At 32.2% G+C, this 21,183-nt stretch overlaps 2 protein-coding genes and 2 long non-coding RNA genes across 10 annotated transcripts; all 4 read right to left on the bottom strand.

Moving 5' to 3' along the window:
• Nucleotides 1–907: 907 nt before the first annotated feature.
• LOC108325437 (uncharacterized) lies at nucleotides 908–2,788 on the bottom strand. Its single transcript, XR_001831828.2, has 2 exons — nucleotides 1,332–2,788; nucleotides 908–1,246 (listed from the first exon to the last, which is right to left on the bottom strand). It is a non-coding gene; the product is annotated as an uncharacterized LOC108325437 (long non-coding RNA).
• Nucleotides 2,789–3,238: 450 nt separating this feature from the next.
• Nucleotides 3,239–5,958, bottom strand: LOC128196033 (uncharacterized). Its single transcript, XR_008248115.1, has 2 exons — nucleotides 5,420–5,958; nucleotides 3,239–3,502 (listed from the first exon to the last, which is right to left on the bottom strand). It is a non-coding gene; the product is annotated as an uncharacterized LOC128196033 (long non-coding RNA).
• Nucleotides 5,959–6,553: 595 nt separating this feature from the next.
• Nucleotides 6,554–9,862, bottom strand: LOC108324796 (zinc finger CCCH domain-containing protein 15). Of its 2 annotated transcripts, none has more exons than XM_017557723.2 (3): nucleotides 9,715–9,862; nucleotides 8,604–9,379; nucleotides 6,554–7,316 (listed from the first exon to the last, which is right to left on the bottom strand). In XM_017557723.2, exons 1-3 carry the CDS (start codon nucleotides 9,845–9,847, stop codon nucleotides 6,987–6,989), a joined length of 1,239 nt encoding a protein of 412 aa, XP_017413212.2. In that variant the 5' UTR covers nucleotides 9,848–9,862; the 3' UTR covers nucleotides 6,554–6,986. The 2 variants fall into 2 exon arrangements, with proteins under 2 accessions (XP_017413212.2, XP_052729975.1); XM_052874015.1 differs by having other exon boundaries at nucleotides 6,554–7,313.
• A 2,580-nt stretch (nucleotides 9,863–12,442) lies between these two features.
• LOC108324797 (putative zinc finger protein At1g68190) lies at nucleotides 12,443–19,301 on the bottom strand. 6 transcript variants are annotated; one of them, XR_008247908.1, is made up of 6 exons: nucleotides 19,055–19,285; nucleotides 17,640–18,317; nucleotides 15,454–15,816; nucleotides 13,846–14,073; nucleotides 12,785–13,081; nucleotides 12,443–12,543 (listed from the first exon to the last, which is right to left on the bottom strand). XR_008247908.1 is itself a non-coding variant. In XM_052875149.1 (6 exons), exons 2-6 carry the CDS (start codon nucleotides 18,126–18,128, stop codon nucleotides 12,494–12,496), a joined length of 1,353 nt encoding a protein of 450 aa, XP_052731109.1. In that variant the 5' UTR covers nucleotides 18,129–18,317; nucleotides 19,153–19,301; the 3' UTR covers nucleotides 12,443–12,493. The 6 variants fall into 6 exon arrangements, 5 of the variants coding, with proteins under 5 accessions (XP_052731109.1, XP_052731108.1, XP_052731111.1 ...); XM_052875149.1 differs by having other exon boundaries at nucleotides 12,859–13,081; nucleotides 19,153–19,301; XM_052875148.1 differs by having other exon boundaries at nucleotides 12,859–13,081.
• Between the last annotated feature and the right edge of the window lie 1,882 nt (nucleotides 19,302–21,183).

The following is a 21,183-nucleotide window of genomic DNA, read 5'->3' as shown; positions in this document are numbered from 1 at the left end:
AAATGTCTATTTTCAAATAAAAAGTAAAATTATGGAATGAATAAAATAAATAAATTAAAATTATATTTTAAATAAGATTTAGTGATAAGTGATATAAGTTAATCAATATAGCATTGTTATCATTTGTGTAAGCATTTAAGGCATGCGGAAAATAGTTTTTTTTAATGTAAATAGAAGCATTTTGAGCATCATTACGTTCATGTTTACCACCAAGAATTTCCCACATTTGCAACTTTTTTTTTACTGTAAATAGAGGCCATATTTAGTCCTTTTATAATTTATTTTCTAAACTAATTATGAGCGTAAACAAACAAGTGTGTGTGTGTATATATATATATATATATATATATATATATATATATATATATATATATATATATATATATATATATATATATTGTATTTAAAAGATTATTTAATCATCTCATAATAATATGTATTTGTAAAACTATTAACTGTGAAGAAGATTTAAAAAAAAAAGTTCAAAGAAATATTTTCCAAGAATGCTCATGATGAAGATTTGTATGACTTTCTGATATTAACAGTAAATATTAATAAGATTTTCTCATATACTTCCACCTTAAATAGAATCCATTTTTAGTCCTTCAATCCTTTAACTTTTGAATACAGAATACGTACATGTAACGATAAACTTTCATTTGAACATTTTCTTTTGCTGAGTTATAGTTTTAACCTTCATTAATGTTAACTAAATACAGAATTGAAAATAGAAAAAAAATTATACCTAGAATATTTTATAACGGAAATATTTCATTGATTTATTCACCTCCCCTTCTTCCCAAGTTCGGATGGACCTGAGATTAGGAATGAATGTTTTAACAAACAAATGGTTAATGATAGTATCTCTTTCTCAGGTAAGAGAGTACTCTGGTGCGAAGATCAGACATAGGAGAAATTTTGCTCTACATTTTTCGTATGATAATATCTCCTTACTACATCTCACAACTGGTGAAATCGAATCAAATTATAAATCTCAATATAGAAAATATTCTAGAATTTTTATTTAAAAAAACTTGAGATTACAACTCGGAAACTCGTGATGTGGTTACGGAAATGAGTCTTGGTCACTGATCCTGTGACGAAATGTAAGAAACTCGTGTGAATCGGTTGTTCTTCACACTGGTGAGTTGACGCTGCACATGAACTCGTGTGATTCTTTCCAAAATTGCTTTTGATATTATACGAATTGCAGAAATAAAAGAGCATAAACATAGAAATCACGAACCTGAAGGAGACGATCTTTAGAAACGATGAAGATTAGGTCAGAGTGAAAAATGAAATTACAGATAGAGAAATTGATGAATACATACCTAGTGTGAATTGAAATGGAAGGCAAATAAAAGAGGAAGGAGAGGAACTAGGAAGTATTAGGAATGGGAGGCTCAGGCAAGAGGAAAAGAACACAGAGAGAATAATCTGATTTCTCTTACCTAACCACCCATTACCGAACCCTTCCTCGCTCATAGCTCTCTTTCCTTTCTGCCTCATCTTTTCCAGAGGAAACCTCTTTCACTCACTCAACACACTCCCACCCTAATAATATATACCAAGCCCTTACCACCCTCGCCACGCTCACCGCGCCTTAAATCAACCATTCAACTGCCATTATTTTCAAACTGAAAGGACTGTTTTTATTTAATTTGGGATGATATTTTTTACCACTGGTAAAATTTTATTATAACTATATTTTTAATTTTAAATATCATTATATTATTAAAGTAAAACGCGTTGATGTAATGTCACGTGACTCACTGAATGGCAGAGTCTGCAAAATGCCCACTTTAACTTCACTTCACCCAATTCGCGGTAATACGACAGAACACGCATCAATCTCGATGCCATGCTTGCCTTGCCGTGTTCACTCATCTGATACCATCTTCAACGCAACTTTTTCTTTCTTTATATATATATATATATATATATATATATATATATATATATATATATATAAAAAAAAAATAAAAGTATCACGTTTTAGCTGTCTCTGTCATGATGCTTCAATTAGGTTTTATGACTCGCTTTTACTTTATTAATTTTAACGGAAATGATATTTTCACACGTATACTGTATTTATTTAATATTATTTATTATTATTATTTTTTCTTTTAAAAATATACAAATTATTTTTTTTAAGATTTTTAATTTTTATAATATATTAAGTAGATGTAAATATATGTTATCCTAATATTATAAATAATTTTGTCTTTGCAGCCAGTAAATTCTCTTGACAAGGTCTTCAAATTAAAAATAATAATATTATGCATTCAACATAATGCTCTGCAATATATTACCCTATATTTAAGATGGTTAATGAATTGATACATCTTCTTATGATAATTGTTTCATATAATTTTATGTCCATATATATTACATATAATCAGATACCAGACCAGGAATGTGTAATATTTTATACTTGGAGATTTTTTATTTTGAAAACTATATCTTTCTGATTTGTTTTAATCAAACTCTGTCAAGTACGTAATACCACTTATAGCACTCATCATGTCGATTAAAATTTTTTCTATAAAAATTGTTTTATATTGAATTACGCATACTCCAACTCAACTTGTTAATATTGTTGTTTCGACTAATTTAGAGTGTTTACGCTTTTGTAGATAATATTAAAGTACCTTGATTTAAGCTTATGTTACTTTTATCCATAAATTAAGTATTGAATTATTTATATAATGTGTTATAAAAGATTTTTATATCGGTTAATAAAAAAAAGTATACTATTTTTTTAATTAATATAAAAATAGAAGGTATAGAAAATATTTCTCTTTTTTACGGCTGATCTAAAATTGGTATAAAAATTCACTTTTTATACGATTTTGAAACTAGTCCAAAAAATTTATTACATGAAGGAATAATTTATATATGAACCAAATTTTTATATTAATTTTCTAATTAATCGATATCAAATGTATGACATTCTATGTTGATTGAAACATTAAGAAAATGATTTTTTGTCCTGGTTAAGGTTTTATCGATATAAAAAGGACGTTTTCTATGTCGATTAAAACTTCAATCAATATAGAATGTATACTTTTTATACCAATTCTCAAACTTGGTTTAAAACATTTTGTTTCATTAGAGTCGAGTTAGAAAATCTACGAACAATTTGAGTTAACTTATATTAATAATACTTAAATGTTCGTTATAAAATGTTGAAATTATCAAATTTCATGAGTCAATAGTAGATATGATTTTCTGAATGTATGTCTCAATAGTAAAACAAGTATTGATCAAAACTTACTTGCCACGGCAACAAAACCCAAAACACCACGAGCAACAAGATAGCTTGAGCACAATGAAGGAGCGCGACCAACCACATAACGAAAGCTTCAACGCGCAAAAGGAGCGTCATCCACAACACCACACACCTTTCCAACCCTAAGCACTAGTGACGCACTACAACACTAGCAATGACAGATGAAGGAGAGAATGCACAACAACTTCACCCCGCCTCATTGATAACGAACTACCACCGACCACAGGAACATGTCCATAACAACGAAGAACAACAACCAAAGACGAATGGGACAAGTGAGTTCAATGAACTAGACAAACAATAAGGAAATGAGAGGAAGAAATAAACGAGAAGAAATGTAAAAAAACAAAGATAAATATTAAACATTCTAAAATGGTTATAATGACTAATCGATATAGAAAGTATTTTCAAATATTATATTTTTACTATCGTGCCATTTTTTATATCAGTTTTAAATTTAACTAGTATTGAGATACAACTTTTCATACTAATTTTAAGTATAATCAATATAAAAAATATTTATATTTTATTATAATTATGTTACTGCGTCACTTTCTGTATCGATTTTCGATGAAATCGATATGAAAAACCTTTGCAATTTATTATATGTATATATTACATAATTTTCTATACCAATTTTGAATTCAGTTATTATAAAAGAATTTCTCATGTTTACTATCTGTACCATTTTTTATACCTAATGAATTTTATAATTAAGAAGCAACTATAATAATTATCACAGACAATTTGTAGTGGAGAGGAACATGTCAACAAATTTCTTGGTGGTATCAATCGAATCCCGTTGTTTAAAGGTTTCATGATATCACATTAGTTGAAAAAAAGTGGAAAACATATGGATGATGATGATGTATATTGTTCATCGACTTCGTGTTATTTCAACTTTACAGCATACTTGTTCATAGAAAGCAAAACTGTCCACAATTTGAAGAAACATTTGGAAAAGTTAATATCTAAAATAATGTTACTGCTTTACGCATTTATTGTTTCAAAGTTATGTATAAAAAATATTTCAATGTTATTTTTAGACATTCAACCTTATTGAATATCCGCATCCCGCGTAATGTCTTGTATATCTGTAACTGTCTTGCATTATAATCCTCAATCCACACTCATATTATAAAAATTCAAATGTATTTTTTTTTCCTTATATCTACATTCTTCGTATTTTCAAGTTTACAAGTCAATCTTCTGAACATTTTTTTATTTGCCTCGTATTTATTAAATCTTCCAAATTTTTTTTACTGAACTCCTTTGTCAGGTTCAGAGCATTTTCTTCAATACAAACTCTAATATTATATTAAAAATGTATATATAAATTCAAAAATTAAGAAATGAATTCAAAGACCGTTTTACTTGGCCACTCCGAATAAGCATCTTCACACCTCATTTATGATTTAAATATTAATTAACAAGAAATTATCATTTCTAACTATGCAAAAGTTTACGTTTTTTAACCTTCCGTCAATTTTAAACATGTTTTTATATTTTATAATATCGGAATCGATTAAACAAAAAATATCATTAAGGTATACTTAATCTTATTATTTGAAAAAGTAATTAATCTTATTTTTTTGAAAAGTAATCGCTTATTTTGTGAACTTTAACAATTTTTTTAAATAGTTTTCAAAATAAATATATTGTTTTGTAAACTCAGCAGAACTGGCCAGACAGTTATTTCTTCAATTCTTACAGATAAATCTTACGATAAATTTGCAGACATCAAAAGAACTATAGCTGTTAGTGTCTGTTAATTTTTTTTATTCATTTCGTTTTAAATACAATTAAGATAAAATCAGTTCAAATATACAAATAGATTTACAAATAAGCCAAGATTCAAATAGATCCAATTAATTAGCTTCTATCTAAAAACGTACATCGCTCATGTATCATAAAGAACAGATGCATATGCTAGAAATAGCTCATATAATCTGTTAAACCTTAAACATGAAGAACAAAAAAATAAGGAAGGTAAATCTGTGACAGTAATTCTAGCAGAGTAACATATATGCGAAGCAAGGAAAAAGTACGAAGATGGAGAAATCAAGGTTCTTAAAAGCACAGATCTATGGTATAAAGAGGAGATCTGAAAGGAAAATAAGAGCTTACCATAGATATGTAAGAGAAGGTAAGAGGAGAGTGGAAAGAGAGAAAGCAGAGGAAATCATAGGAATGGGTGGAATCGGCAAAAACAGTGAGAAATATTGATTCTCTTATGCTTTACCAACCCACCCATCTCCGATCACTTCCTCAACCTCTTCTCCCTTTCCCTTTCTCTCTCTCTGCAATATGAAACGCAGGTTGTTGGGTTAGGTTAGGTTAACCACATGTAAATATATATATTGATGTCTGTAGGGAGAACATGATAGGAATAAGAGTTTTGGAACGTTGATGCTTAACAGAGGGAGACGGGTTTTATTATTACTCACACCAACCCCACCACACACTACGCTGTCTTTATCTTATCACCACCTACACGAATCTTTTCTCCCGTTCAAGTTTGGATTATCTCTACGCCACTCATCAAAACTCAATCAAATATTTTAACCGTTTGATCATGAATGCACGGCCACATATCGTGTACTCGACTGCAGACCACCACGTGCTCCGTCAATCCATGCTTTAAGAACATAAATTAATGTAACAAAATAAAAGAACACTAAGAGTGTTTATTTTGTCGTTTTAAAAGCCAATGATATCAAATTGATACTTAATTTTTTTTTATAATTAGGCATATATAATAAATAAGAGATTTCTGGACAAAGTTGGATCATTTTAAAAGAATTTATCTTACATGAGTATATATATAAAACTGCGCACGCCGACCAGTGGTTGGCAAAATAAAATGTTTGAAGTTTTATCTCTAATGAAAAGTGAATGACATGAATTTCCTTGAATAGTTTATTGATGGATTTTTGAAGGAACTAAGCTACCAATGTCCAGGTATGTGAGATCACAGGTAGGCCGAAGAAACGTGGTAGTATGTCCTAGCTTAATTAGACACATTTTGTTCACGGGAGAAGGCTGGAGTGAATGTGGGCATATTACTACACTTGGGCCAAGGCCTAACGAATCTTGGGCTAAAACAATTAAATGACAATCTTGGCCAAGACACAGATTACTACCAAATTTATTTTAAGACCTGATTTTTGTAACCTAAGGAAAGAGGGATTTACTTGATGAGGAAAGCGAAGTGAAATATATTATATGCTCGTACTAAAAGAAAAAAAAAGTACAGGCAGCTAAGAAATAGACTACACTAGAAATATATTACAACCGCGATGAGAAATTGCTTTCTTTGCAAAGTATCAAATGGTATCATTGCAAAAGTACCCAAAAAAGCAAAAAAAGAAAAGAAAAGTAGTATCATTACAAAGAATACTTTCTAATGGTTGGTTGGATCGGATCATCTGACGTATTATGAATGTAACTCTCAAAAATCAAAATGTGACGGGAGAAAAAAAAATATGAAAGGCACGACGACTACTAACCACATTCTCCCCAACAATCCTGCTCTAGATATTGGCAAACCTCCTATTTTGTATTTGTATTTTACCCTTACTTTTCCAATTCATTAGAAAAGCAATATTATTTTTTAGGTGGTAGTTGTCCATGTTTGTAATTACACAATGAAGAATATTATGTACCATTTACGTTTACTCCAGCATACGGACTCTTATCTTTCCAGCTTCATTGTTCTGGGCTTAGGCTGTGATACGACAGCTTTCTCTTGTTCAGTGAGTGCATGGCGGAAATGGCATCTATGGCCATATGGGCACACAACCCCCGCAAGGACCATCCTGCAGACCTCAGTTTTGTAGCGTGGGTGGCGGATGACTGGGCGAAGCTCCCCAATACCGTGAGCAAATTGGCAGTGGTCTCCGTATGGGCATGTACCAGTTTCCTGCCACTTATTACACAGCTCAGTTTTGAACATCCCTTGGTTATACACTACCATTTCCAGAGGCTCTTCCTCTTTCTGCCCTCCCCGCACATACACCTTCTGCTGTAGCATTCCATGGCAACATATGCAAAAATTTCAACAACAATCAAATAGCATAAATTACAATAATAATAAATAAATAAACTCCTTCCTATTTTTTATGCTGCCAACAATCAACTGTAGTTAAGTTAGATTCGTTATTTTTTCATCCATAAACATTGAATATATTTAAGATTTTATAACAATTCATACATACTGTGCTCAACCAATTAAGCTGACTTTTTAACTTATGTGTCATCCTCTAAGTAAGATGAACTATACTCTCTCTTAATTTAGATGTCATCGTCTAAACGAGCATAAGTGTATAAGAGAGGAAAGGATATAATGTGGATTCATACAAAAATTATTTAATGTTTGTTAGATATGGTTATGTATATCATATGTCCAATTATTCATTTATGTACACGGTGCACAAACTAGATATATATTTTCCACACACTGAATACTTTAATTACTAAAATGACTTCTTTATGTTTTTTGCTGACAGTAAAAATTTCCATAATAAATAAAATATATTTGCATCAGCTCTACTCTACCAATTAAAATTGGTTATGTCATCTAACACTAATTAGAAACTGTTGTTTGTGGCTATCAAAACGTTGAACATACCAAACCACTAGCAGCTAGCAGCAGAATGACATATCTAACTTGACTATTATAAATCTTTTCAAATCAAGACATGAAAGAACAATATTTAGTGGACGTGTGTTGTATGGCTAACAGTCTTGCCAATTTCTCTATATTTCAAAATTCTTAGAGGTTGAAAAACAATTATTTGACCCCTATACAATACCAAAACTGTATGGCTCCTTATCAAAATTAATCTTACTTAACTGGGACATGAGACCCACGCAAGAAAAGGAAACAACGGGAAAAGCTAGAGCCCCACCTAACGACCCTAAAGCCCAGGTTATGCCAGCCACCACCCACCAAACAGGTTACAACTGTCACAGCAAGGCTCGGGCTACTTCTTTATGGCTTAGAGCAACTTGAGCTAATGGGTCCTGCGAACCCGATTGCTAACTAGAGTTGCACACTTGCAAAACAAGCACACGCAAATGAAAACAACAACCACAAACTACTCCATTCGTTGCAGCTACCTCCAGGTAATGACATAGACAAGCAATGCTTTACTTCTTTTGAAAGGAAAATAATTAGCAACTAACAAGCACGTCAAGTACGGTAAATAACGATAAACGCAATAATCACATATCAAGACAAATAATAATAATAATAACTAAAACTTAAAAAGCCCAAGCATATATAGATAGTTAGCACGTGTGTCCTTACAACGGCTTCAGGTGGAGTTGCGGTGGCGCGTGGGCGAGTGGCACCTTTATTGCGAGTTACATTATTATTGGTGGCAAGAGCAGCAGACTGAGCCATCTTCAAGTAGCCATTGGACCTCACAGATATGCTCTTAGGGAGCGAGAATCTCTCAACCTCCACCACGTTATTCTCCATCACGCTCGTTGGACTCTCGTCCGACGCTTCCTGCAGGTCCTTGTTATTATTATTATTCAAAATATTGTTGTGATTATGATTATTGTTGTTATTCCAATCGGCATAATTCTCTTTGCCTTCCCCAATGTGGAGGCTGCGGAAGCCATGCAAGACGTCGAACAGCGTCGGTTGAGTCTGGCCGGAGGAGCCACTGCCGGCGGCGGCGTACTGACTCTCCAGCGAAGCCTGGATGACGAGGTGCAGCTGCTTCTGCAGCTCCTTGTTTGCTGCCCGGAGCTGACCGTTCTCCTGCCTCAGAGCATCCACCTCTTTGGAAGTCTCCACCAGGCGATTCAGGCACATGCTTTGACGGTTCACCATGTCCTGGTGCTTCTGAATCACGCACGAGTCATACTGAGTTGTTGAGTCGGAGTACGGGTACAGCGAAACGCCGCCTCCGTTGCTGCAGTTCGCGGAGAGCGAAGGAAGGTTATCGTTCGACAGAGCTGAGTACAGCGAACCGTAGCCTCCGTTTGACGGCAATTGACCAGAGACGGCAGCGGGGCCGAATCCGCCATTGGAGGAGGGAGAGCAAGCGTCCTTATTAAGCATTTTTCTCGATTCTGCAAAATCAGACAAAGATAGTTATAACTGAAAAGAATTGCGGAATCGCAACGCGATGATCGATCATTAACTGAAATGTTTCATCGGCCATCACTTAATTCATATTTATACTCAGATAATAATAATTTGATAACCGATTTGTTAAAGAATCACAGTGCGCGATCGAAGAAAACGTCGAACTAAGTTGTATTCAAGAAATGTCGATGAAATGATCGATAAGTCGACCATGCAAATTACTTAATGTATAATGAAGTTAATACATAGAGGAATTAAAATTGAATTAAAGAAGATACTGTTCATTGAATAAACAGAGAATTTCTTGAAAATCACTGACCTCGCTGTTTGCTTGAGCTTCTGTCGAGGACTGAGGAGATTTTAGAAAGAGAAAGCGATTTGAGAGAGAGAGAGAGAAGTGGAAGAAGAGATTTTATAGTAGTAATGGTTGAGGCGAGTGTGTTTGGTGCCATGGAAAGAAAGAAAGAAACCGTCTCTGACACACTTCCTAACAGAACGCTCTTTCGGAGCTTATTCATCTTTTTTTCTTTTCCCTAATTACCCCTACTCAATTCGTTAGATCTGCTACATCCTTTTAGGATTTTTTTGGTATTTTAAATTGGTGTGTTTCTTAAAACTAAATTTCGTGCTTAAGCATTGGCCATTGATATACTTTCTCTTTTGCTCTTATGTAATAGTAATGGCGTGATTTTTTAGTCTTATTGGTAAATTCATTTTTAATTATATACAATTTAAAAATTAAAATTCAGAGGAGTTATATAAAAAAAAAATTCTAAAGAAGGTTCATTTTAATTTTAATTTTTTTTCTTACGAAATAGTTATGGAGAAATGCAGTTTCTCGCTGCTGTAATTAATTTTTGCAACCTGGTTAATTTCATCTAATCTCAATTCAGCAATATTTTGTAAAGGATGGCATAATTTGACATCGATTATATTTTATACTACCATTAATAACTATAAATATTATTATTTTATTTAAATTTTTTGTTTTATATTAGTTAAATATGATATTTTTATTATTAACAGAGATTTTAGAGATTTTAAAGTAGAAATAAGAGAAAAAAAAGGGGTATCAAGGTAATATTTTCCTTTTATAAACTACAATTTTACTCTCAATTATTGCCATATGCATTGTTGTCTATTCATATATATTAACTAATATCTGCATTTAATGTCAAATCCATATATGCGCTCACATCAATAATTATTACTTAATGCAGAAACTATTGTGCGGAGGTTACTAAACCATTGTATATGTCAAATAGCGTAATAAACATTCTCATTAAAAGTAATACACTGTTAATATGAAATTTTATATTTTAATAAAAAATGTTTTAATTTTTTGTATTATCAACAATAACAGCTAACAAATTCAAAATAATATTAATGATCACCATAGAAATTATTCATATATTTAAAAAACCCTTTGGAGAAGAAAATAAAAAATTACATCCATATAAAGTTGGGAAAATAAAACGTTATAGGTTTTATTTGTGGTAAAAAGTGAATGACATAAAATTGGTAGATGGGGGTCCACGTTGTATGATTTATTGTTGGTTTTGAAGATAGACATAAATAGAAAAAATAAATTTTGGTTCTAACAGAAAGATAATATAAGAGGCGAAGACAGTTTAGAGGGCGTATTCAAGGTGCAGTTGCGGTTAGGGCAGCATTTGATTATATAATGCTTGAATTTGAAGTTAGTTTGAAGGAGGGTACTGGCTGGTGGTCTAGGCTTTGGTTTCCCATTTTCAAGTCATGAAGTGGATTAAGACAGGTTGACATTCATTTAGAAAAGAAAAGAAAAGAAATCATGGTCTTTCTATTTGGTTAGAGGGATTGCTTCTTTATCACATTTACAACAACCTCTTCCTCTAATCGCTACTCCATCAAAATCTGGTATCAAAATGTTTGTTGAATAAAATAACACTTATTCAAAATCCTCACGTTGATTTCTTTCTCAATGGCCAATACATGAACTCTTTCCCACGTGTCATGGTTGTTAAGTTAGCCACAAAATTCTTCTCAGATATTGTTTTTTCATAAAACAAACAATGTTCAGATTATCTTTCCCTTTCATTACAGCTTTCGTCACACTGCTAAAAGCTGAATTAGTTGTTCTTAAGTTTTATCAAGGTCCAAAGACCAAATCATAAATGTCCCTTTCTCTACTACTCTCAATGCATAGAGCTGCCACTGAAAATGGCTGCTTCTAGTTGTACAGCATAATCCTTAACTTTGATTGAATTGAAACATAACTGTTGAGTATAGGTACATTATTCTGTAATGGGGCTTAAGAGTTCAAACGTCAAGAAAAAAATGCAAAGGGGTTGACTAAACTTAGCTATCAAGAGAAACCAAAACAAGTCCCTAGATCTGCAGGTACAGCAACAAACATATCATTTATCAAGAACCAAAAAGACCTTGCAAACCGGCAGTATTATGCATGTAGATTACACACTCTCGAAACAGGTCCCCAGGCTCTTTTATTTTATCAATATAATCAAGAGAAATAATAACAATAAACTTGGTCAGACACTCTTTTATACAGTTTTCTTTTTTTCATTAGATGAAATTTATTGATAATCACATATTTAGACATGTCTAACACGAAATTTAGTAAATCTGTCTTAGTTTTATATTTTTCGATAAGTTTTAACTAATAAAGGACTGTATATTGCAAAGAATGAATTCTTAGTAGTTGTTTGTATTATTACTTGTAGATTTGCAATACCTGTTTGTAGAGTTTTTTTCCGCTGTATATAATGTCCATGGTATTGAGTGTATGTTATACAACACCAAATAGGAATTGAGTTGTCAAGATTATTAGACTTCTAAGAGGAAGAAAACTCAAATTTGAGAAGAATTTGTTCGTATTTACATACACAGATTAACTATATATTTCTGAATAAGCAGTACATATTATGATGCTATACTTTTACAATATATTATGAACAGAAAAAATGTGAGTGAATCAATTTATCAAGTGAACAAATGCTTCATAATTAGGAACAATCTGGAAGAGAGAGAGATATCTACAGCATGAATATGCAAAAGTCAAATGATTTCTGTCATAGGAATGCCTTTCACTCTCTTTCTTACATTAGCTCCAGGTTTCCTGGATAGAAGTCGAAATTGCTTCTCATGCCTGGAAGCAGAAAGAATATAAATATAATAAAAATTGATAAAATACAAATATCAACTTAATATTTCCAGGGATAAAATGCATTATTGCTGGTAATAGATCAATGTGGTACCAAAAACAAACTCGATGTTAAAATTGACAATACTGAGATAAAGAACTAACAGGTATGCGATAACTGAATGGCATGCTAAAATGACTCAACTAAACATAGGCTAAAGTGGGACACTTAGCACTCAGAACTCACAATTGAGACCTTTTCTCTTTATATGACATTTCCTTTAGGCTCCACATGTGCAATCTTCAATTCAATTTAACTACCTGAATAAGCCTTCCCTTCACTGTAGGGAGAAAGGATACCGTCCTCATGTGTGAAACTGCTTTCCAGACTGATTCCCAAAACAGATAAGGGTGTAGCTGAATCAAATGGTTGAGTTGCATGAGTAGGATCCATGCTTTCTGGACAGTACTGGCCGAGAGGGTTCATATCCTTGTTCTCATGATCAGATTGGGAGAGATTAATGGATGCAGAAGCCGAAGAATCCTTTCATGACAAAAAAAAAATAGTACAATTAATAGGTATATTATTTTGGAGACCGGGTATCTCGTTGATGTTACCTTGACTTCGTATACCTTAGCTTGATCCACTATTCATGAATACATTATCAGGTGATTTTGATGAAGATAAACTGGAATTAACCTTAAACTACAAAATGACTTTTTTATTCTAAAGCTTACTATAAAAACATGGGGGCTTCAAAACATGTGCACCATATATAACACAATTATGGACCTAACTCATTGCATCACATGGGTGGATACAGCAGTCCTCCAATTCTTCTTCTATGGCATTTCTTTGAACTGTTATGGTTATAAATAGCTTCAGAAATACAATGGTTGCGGAAACTTATATTAACAGTTTTACTGTATCTATGGTACCGTTGCAACTGTATTTGTGTTTGAATGCTTTCCAAAAAAAAAAAAATGTGTGGTATAACCAAAACCATGAATCAGAAAAAAATTAAACTTTGAAAGTTTCACATTTTCCGCTTTTGATGCAAGAAGTGATAAGCCACTGAAAGAAAACAGCTGAAGTGCACTGTTCTGCATAAAATTATTACTCTGCATTAATATTGCCCTTTGTCCTTTAAAATTAGCCTTAAAAAAATAAATGACTGTTCACATTCTGCTCATGTTGATAAATATTATGTGCTCTTCTCTAATCGTTATAGTCTGATGTAGCCCTACGACTATCAACACACTAAGAAGGAATGAAAATATGTTGACTTATAAAGAAGAAATTCAGACCTCCATTGCACTTAGATTGTCAATATCTGACTTGTCGATTGACTTATCCTTCTCTAAAGAAGAGCAGGAGACATCTTGATCATCAAACAATATTCTAATTGGATCCTGATCTCCTCCAAATAATTCATCGAAGTTTTGGAAAGTTAAGTCAACATCAGGGATGTTAAAATCATCTAGACGAACAAGTTCTTCACATATACCGAGGTCTTGAATATTTTGGGACCACAGCTGCAACATTGACAAAAAGAAATTTCCATTTTGACAAGTATAAAGTTGACCAAATGTTTGATACTGAACAATCAATATAATGTCAACCAAATTTAAATGAATCAAATGCGAGAGCAGTCACAAACACACAGCAAAACAAGTGTCTGCCTATGCTACTATATGTCTGACATTCAACTCCTTTTTCTTGTCACTGACAGATTGGGAGGAAGGTCTAAGATTAAAAGGCCAGCATGCTATGTTTGAAACAAAATTTACAAACTTTCTATGATACCGATTTAAGTTTAGAAACCCTATCAAGAGCATGTTTAATTTGGCATTTTTCCAACCAAACTCCTGTTCAAGACATTCAAAAGCTGGCTGAAATTTGTTTGTATGATTTTCCATTTTTTTCAGCTTGAACCCAATTTTTCTTTAAACTAGGATAGGCCTGGAAGACACAAGTTAAAGCCTTTGCATAGGAGGACCTTCACTGTTAGGAAAATCTTGGAATGATATTAATCTTATATTATGAAACCAATACCGGTTTCAGTAATTATATATGAAAATCACTTCTTTTCTTAGCATAATATATCCTGTTTTATTTCTAGCATAATATGCTTTTCTTATGTACGGTTTTTGTTGGTCCGGTTTGTCCTTTCAGCTTTTCATCAATGTGTAATTCTGTTTGTCCTTGCTGGCTACACAGACATCATCATAAAGCTTTTTATTAATATCTTGTAATAAAGGAAAAGGAGAAATGTATTACAATTATAACTGTTGGAAGCTTATTGCAGTATGGGGAAATTGTATTAGATTAAATTATGATTTGTAATGTAGCAGAAAATGTGAATTGTGGTTTATAATCAGGATTGAGGGAATATCCGTAATATCAGAAGTTAGGATTTAGTTGAATGAGAATTGGGATATCTTATCCCTAGCTAGATTGTGGTTTTCTTTCCCAGTGTAGACAAGATATACTTGAGTTTTAAGCTCGCGTTGCTTGTCTGGTGAGATTTAGTGCCCTTTGAGTTACCTATACAAGGCATAATATCTGTCTCCTTGATGATAGCTTATCTTTAATAATTTAACATCAAATATGGAATTTTTCGATTGTTTTTATTTTTATTGCTCGGTTCTATGTTCCCAATTATTCATCATATACTAAATATATTATCCAATGATGTACAAAACCTAGTGTTCTCTTTCAAACTGCAAGCGAAAAAAGTTGTGATTTGTCTGAAACATTTTTGTATATTTGTGTGTACTTGTTCATATTTTCATGTAACCAAAGGGATGCATCCCACCAAAGCAAGGTGCAAAATAGGAGAAGTTAACACTTCATATTTTCATATCAAGAACAGAGGTTAAAACCAGTGGTCTTCAAACAGATAATTCTCTGACCTGATTACATCGAAGTGGACTTCTGCACGTCCAGAACAATTCTCCATGCAAGGGAAGATCGATAATTGAAGATGAAGATAAATTATCAAGTTGAGAAAAAGTAGAAGGCAAAGTTTCTGTACTCGGCTCCACAATAGGACAGTCTTTTTCCAGAACATCAGTAGCCAAATCCTGGGAATTTTTTGCTTGACCATTGAATTTTTCGTCCAATTTCTTAAGAGTGTGATATAATGAAGGTGATGATTTTTTTTCTTTTAGCCTACTGATCTTCGCAGAATAATCAATCTCCTCATTTTGTTGGAGCCATTTTAGATCAATAATCTGCTGCACAATAGTTTGACGCTCTTGATGATTGTGCAATATCTGCAAAACAATATCAAAAATTGAGATACATCACATTTTAACTTGTATCAAAAGCGGAAAAGATATGGGTTGCATTTATACATATGATAGAAGCTGTTCCTTTTGCTAATTAATTAGACATGTACATCCAAATTATGTTATTTGTTATCTTGATTTGTTGAATTGGGACTAGAAAAAAAAATTACAATTTAAGTAAATACTTAAGGGTAGATTTTAAATTACACCTTCCAGTAATTGTTGTGCTCTGACCAAGTGGTTGTCATAGAATGAGAAAGGAAGGAAGATTAGCAACTACAAGAGATTTACAAAGTGAGGAACACCAATTTGGCCGAAAACATGTTGCAAATTCCTAAATTTGAGAATGCACAAACCATTCCTTGTATTTGCTCAAGATTTAATAAACCGGTAGTTTCTATCATTTATCCAATACAAGAGTATCCATCAAATCAATTTCCAAAATAAAAATTATTAATTATTTTACTCTCTGGAATTGTTAAAAGAAATTTTAATCCCTGGACTTGTTTTAGTTTCAATGTAAGTCATTTTGGTTTCTGATTGTAAGTGTGTATCAGTCAATTCAGCCTCTCACTTTATTGGTAATAAGTGGTTTCATATGCAGTTTTTGGATTTGAAGATGGATTTAAAGAATGAATTTAAAGGAAAAATATGGTAAAAGTGGGGTTATTTGGATCAAATGAAAGATGAACAAATCTCCTAAATTTGTTATTTATATATATATATATATATTTTAATGAATAAAAATAAAAGATTATCATTTTATCCTTAGATATATAAAAGTAATTTAAAATAAATAATTAGTGTTAATTATATTAAAATGAATGTGAGTTATTATTGTTATTATTATTAAATTTAAGTTCTTAAAAAACTAAATCAAAAGTGGACCCATTTCTCAGAAAATAAAAAACTGTCAATTCTCTAATCGATTCTCATTATAGAGAATCTGTTCTCACCACCAACACCTCACACAGAGAACAACTCCAACACCACAAAACCACCAACGACAGCCTTATAAAACCACCAGGACAACTACATCATCAGTTCCATGCATAAGCTTAATTCAAAAATACACAAAGGACACTTCAGTAAAACCACCATGAATCTCTTCAAATCTCTTCACCTATGCAAGAATTCATTCTCTCTCCTAACCTGCAATTCCACTCCCTCTAATCACTGCAAATCTCCTAAAGCACGATACTCATTCGCATCCGTAAACCGTAGATCTACCAAAGCAAACACACCATAAATTTCAAGAACCAAATTGATGGATAGTTGTTAAATTAAATAGCTAACTTGACAGTGGTTGTTAAATTCAGGGATTAAATTATTGATTTTACAATCTAAAAGATCAAATTAACTGTGGGAACCAATTTGAGAGACTAAATTAACTGACATTTTTTTATAAAACCAGGACTAGATTAACAGTTACTTTATAACTTTCGGAACTAAAGTATCAAGTAGTCTATTATTGCATCCATTTAAAGTAAATTGAAAGCAATAACAGTGTACATCCTGTTCTACTCTTAACTCGTTATAATGACTCCTCTAATTCTCTCAAAGTATGGAAAACAAACTCGTAAACTTTAATATACATGTATGTACGTGCTTTTAAAGTCAATCACTTCAGAAGTACCAGATGGTTTACAATAAAGCCATCTTATATTTATTATAATGGAAAACTTCGGTGACATAAAACTAAATTTTATATCATGAGGGCTTTAGCTATTAAAGTAATGCTCAAATGAGTAAAATCTGAAACTTTCATCAGTACAATAAATGAGATATTAAAACTCTATCTTGCATACCTGACCTTGTTGACCGGTCGATTCCTCATCAAGTTTGGCCCCAGCTAGCAGTGAAGGGACCCCATTTTGAATATCAGGCTTTCCTGAGACTTGTGCTACATTCAATTCCGCAGAAACACAAGAAACTGAATCAAACTGATCCTGACTGGCACAGTTTTCGATCTCATTCAATTCAAACCCCCAGAGTGCTGCAAAGTCTTTAGCAGAAGGGCAACCTATGAAACTCCTGATAGCTCGTTTCTGGTGTGATAAAGAAACATTGTGCAATTTTTTATCACAGTCTCGACAGATTAACATTTTGTGGTTCAAACATACAACATGAGCAACATGATGTCCACATGAGTTACACACAAGGTTCCGGAGGTGCCGGCCGGACAAAGCATTTGCCAAATGCACCTTCGCATCACAGGATAGACAAAGATATGCCGAATCAGCTTTACAGTAAACAAGTGGCCTCAGGGCCGTGCAGAACTCACAAACCTTGTCCATTTCCTTAATCTTCAATTCCAATAATGAAAAAGGTTCTGAGATTACAAAACCTCATACTGCATAGACATCAATTTAAATAAAGAAGATCCAGATATCAGCTCAGGTGGTCCATGTAGGGTTGCAGAGTCCTTTTATGCAAAAGGCAATATCTCGCCTTACATCAGTTGTTGCCCTGTGAAGGTTTACAAGCTGTAAAAAAAATCGCACAGGGTCAATAGAATTTAAAGCTTAAGAAGAAAAAAAGGAAATTGCAGAATAGCTTCACATGAAATGCAGTTATACCTGTGAAACCATGAGAAGACTATTAAGAATGATAAAACAGTCCTTTGACAAAATACAAATGGAAAATAGTTTATTTTCAATAAACCAGAAAATATAAAAAAAAAAATTGTCAGCTATTCAGAAATCATGATAGATACAAATAATCCGAAATCATAATAAATATAACATTTAAAGTGATTACTATAAAAAAACAAAATGACAAATGCACTGTATGTAACAATTCATAACAGAATAAAGGTGAACACTGACAGTGGATATACTATTTACTCAATATACTATTATGGAAAGAAAAAAGCGATTCAAATGTCCATGTCTTACCTGTTGGTCCAAATAGATTAGAAATCCAAAAGAATTATTTCAAAAATCCAGAATTTACCCACACGACTAATAAAACTCAAGAACTTGTAATGGTATGATAGTTGAATCATAAAAACACCCAGATCAGAGGACACTAAGTAATCATAGTTCACCACTCTGTCCTCCCAAAAGAGTAGCAAAAACTATAGCAGAAATGAATGAAGATGAGAAAACCACCACAAACAAACAAAAACAAGGCGAATTAAATTAAATATAATTTTCGTGATGAAAAGCAGGGAGGAAAAAAGCAAAGAAAGTAAAAAGCAGGGAAAAGAGTGTTTAGAAACCAGAGAGTGGAAGCAACGATGAACAAGAAATCCGAGAGAAGCATGGAGGGTTGACTTTTGAGAAGGAGGAAAAGTGAAAAGGAAGTAAGAGATTCTACCTACGGCTGTTTCCCAATAAAATAAAGTGGAAGAGAGCAAAGAGAAAGCAGCGAAAAGTGCTATTCTCGCTGTGCAGTGAAGAAGAAGAAAGGGAAGGAAGCATGAGTCATGCGTTGTTGCAGGCTTTACCCAATTGGGGGAGGTGACGTGTACAATGGAGAGATGGAACTTTCCAGCATGGAAGAGCGATGTGGTGAAGTGGGGTCCACCAGGACGTTATCCAATGTATAGTGCATGTGAATGTGGTGGTTACGTAATCCCAATGGTTAGCCGCGTTGGGCCAATCCGAACTCGCGTAATGGGATGAGCCGGACCGGATCAGCCACCCCGGGCCCACACCCCTCGTGTCTCACGTTGGGTCACGTAGCTTTTCACTCCATTTACATTACAACAAACAAAAGTACTGTACTCTGTAACTCTTTTCAATGTATTTAATCATACTTTTTTTTATATTACATCATTTTTTTATGTAACTTTTTTAAAGTTAAATTATATTATTCTGTGTAATGATTATTACAAGTGGCTGAAGCTATTTATTAGACACAAATGAGAAGATAATGTAGAAAGATAAATAAAAAATAGCATTGAATTGCGTTGTAGGTGATTGACAGTGCATACAATAAATGTTGTTTGGATTGACGTGAAAAGTGTAGGAGGTGTTATATCAGCGTAATATGATTTCAGATAACACTGTTAATAATAAAAGCCTCCATCTACTTTTTTACTCTATAACACAAAAAAAAAAAGAAAAAGAAAAGGTTAATTACCGTGAGATATATATATTATTAATCAAATGCTAAGGTTTAAATAATCTTTTAGCTTTTGTCTTGGTTTTGGTAAAAAAGAAATTGTTTGATATTGGCTTCTTTCTTTGTTAGACTTTGTTTAGTTATGAGGAAAAAATTACAGCAATTAACTAAAATATATTTTGAAAATTTTTATTGTAATTTTTTTTATTTTTCATCATATAAAGTAGTCAATTTTTATTTTGAATATTTGTGTGAAAATAAAAAATAAAAATACACTGTTGAAACAAAATTAAAAATGAGATAAACAAAAGAAATAAAAAAAATGTGACAGTTTTACAGTTAAAAATGAAATACAAAAAACAAAGGAGCCTTAAGTTTTATATATTCATTATTTATTTCTCATGTTTTTTCGATTTAGTCTTATTTTCTTTGATTTTTATAATATATTCTTTTAAAATTTTAACCTTCGTTTGGTTTGTTTGAATGTGATGGGTAGTCGGTATGGAAACAAAAAGGTAGATGAGTGATTGTACGAAGAGAGAAAGAAAAACATATCGTTAGTGTTGTTTTTGTAATAAATGTTTTTTTTTATATAGATGGACTATAAAAGGAGTTGGTGTTTTGTTATAATAATTATAAATAATTCAAAAATAGTATTAAAAATAATAAATTAATATATTAATATCATATAAAAATATTCTTATTTCATTTATTTCTTTCGAATTAAAGCATTTTTCCTCCATTTGTTTGTTATCTATTTATGTCCTCTTTCTTCTTTATTTTATCATCTCTAACAAGAACATTAGTTACTTCCTTGGAATGGACTGACAAAATCTAACCAGATCAGACAGCAAAATCATAAATTACTAACCCAAATCATAATTGAAATTTATTTGATTACTTTCAAATATTATATATAAATGTGTACCAAAAATCAAACAACCATGTGGTATTTTTCCTAAAACTTTAATTGTTTATTATATTAAATTGTATAATGGAATTAACGTGATACTTTTATCACTAGTAAAATATTTTTTAATTCTGAAAAAAAAACTTATGGTAGTTAGAATAATTTAGAGAGAGTATAAGGTGTGGAAAAAACAATAAAGAAAAAGGGGAAATTTTGAAACTTTGGAGATGCAAAAGCAAGTTGGGTGAGGAAGACAACATTTTACATGTGCGTGACTGACAATAGTGGACTCTGGACCCAAATTGGATTTTGTGGCATTGTTGGGCCTACAAATTTAGGTTTAGATAACCAATTTTTTCGGGAACATAAAT

This window comes from Vigna angularis, chromosome 3, assembly GCF_016808095.1.
Source record: "Vigna angularis cultivar LongXiaoDou No.4 chromosome 3, ASM1680809v1, whole genome shotgun sequence".
Classification (NCBI taxonomy): Eukaryota; Viridiplantae; Streptophyta; class Magnoliopsida; order Fabales; family Fabaceae; genus Vigna; species Vigna angularis.
Note: the sequence above shows the minus strand (reverse complement) of the source record. Positions and strands in the feature narration are given on the sequence as shown.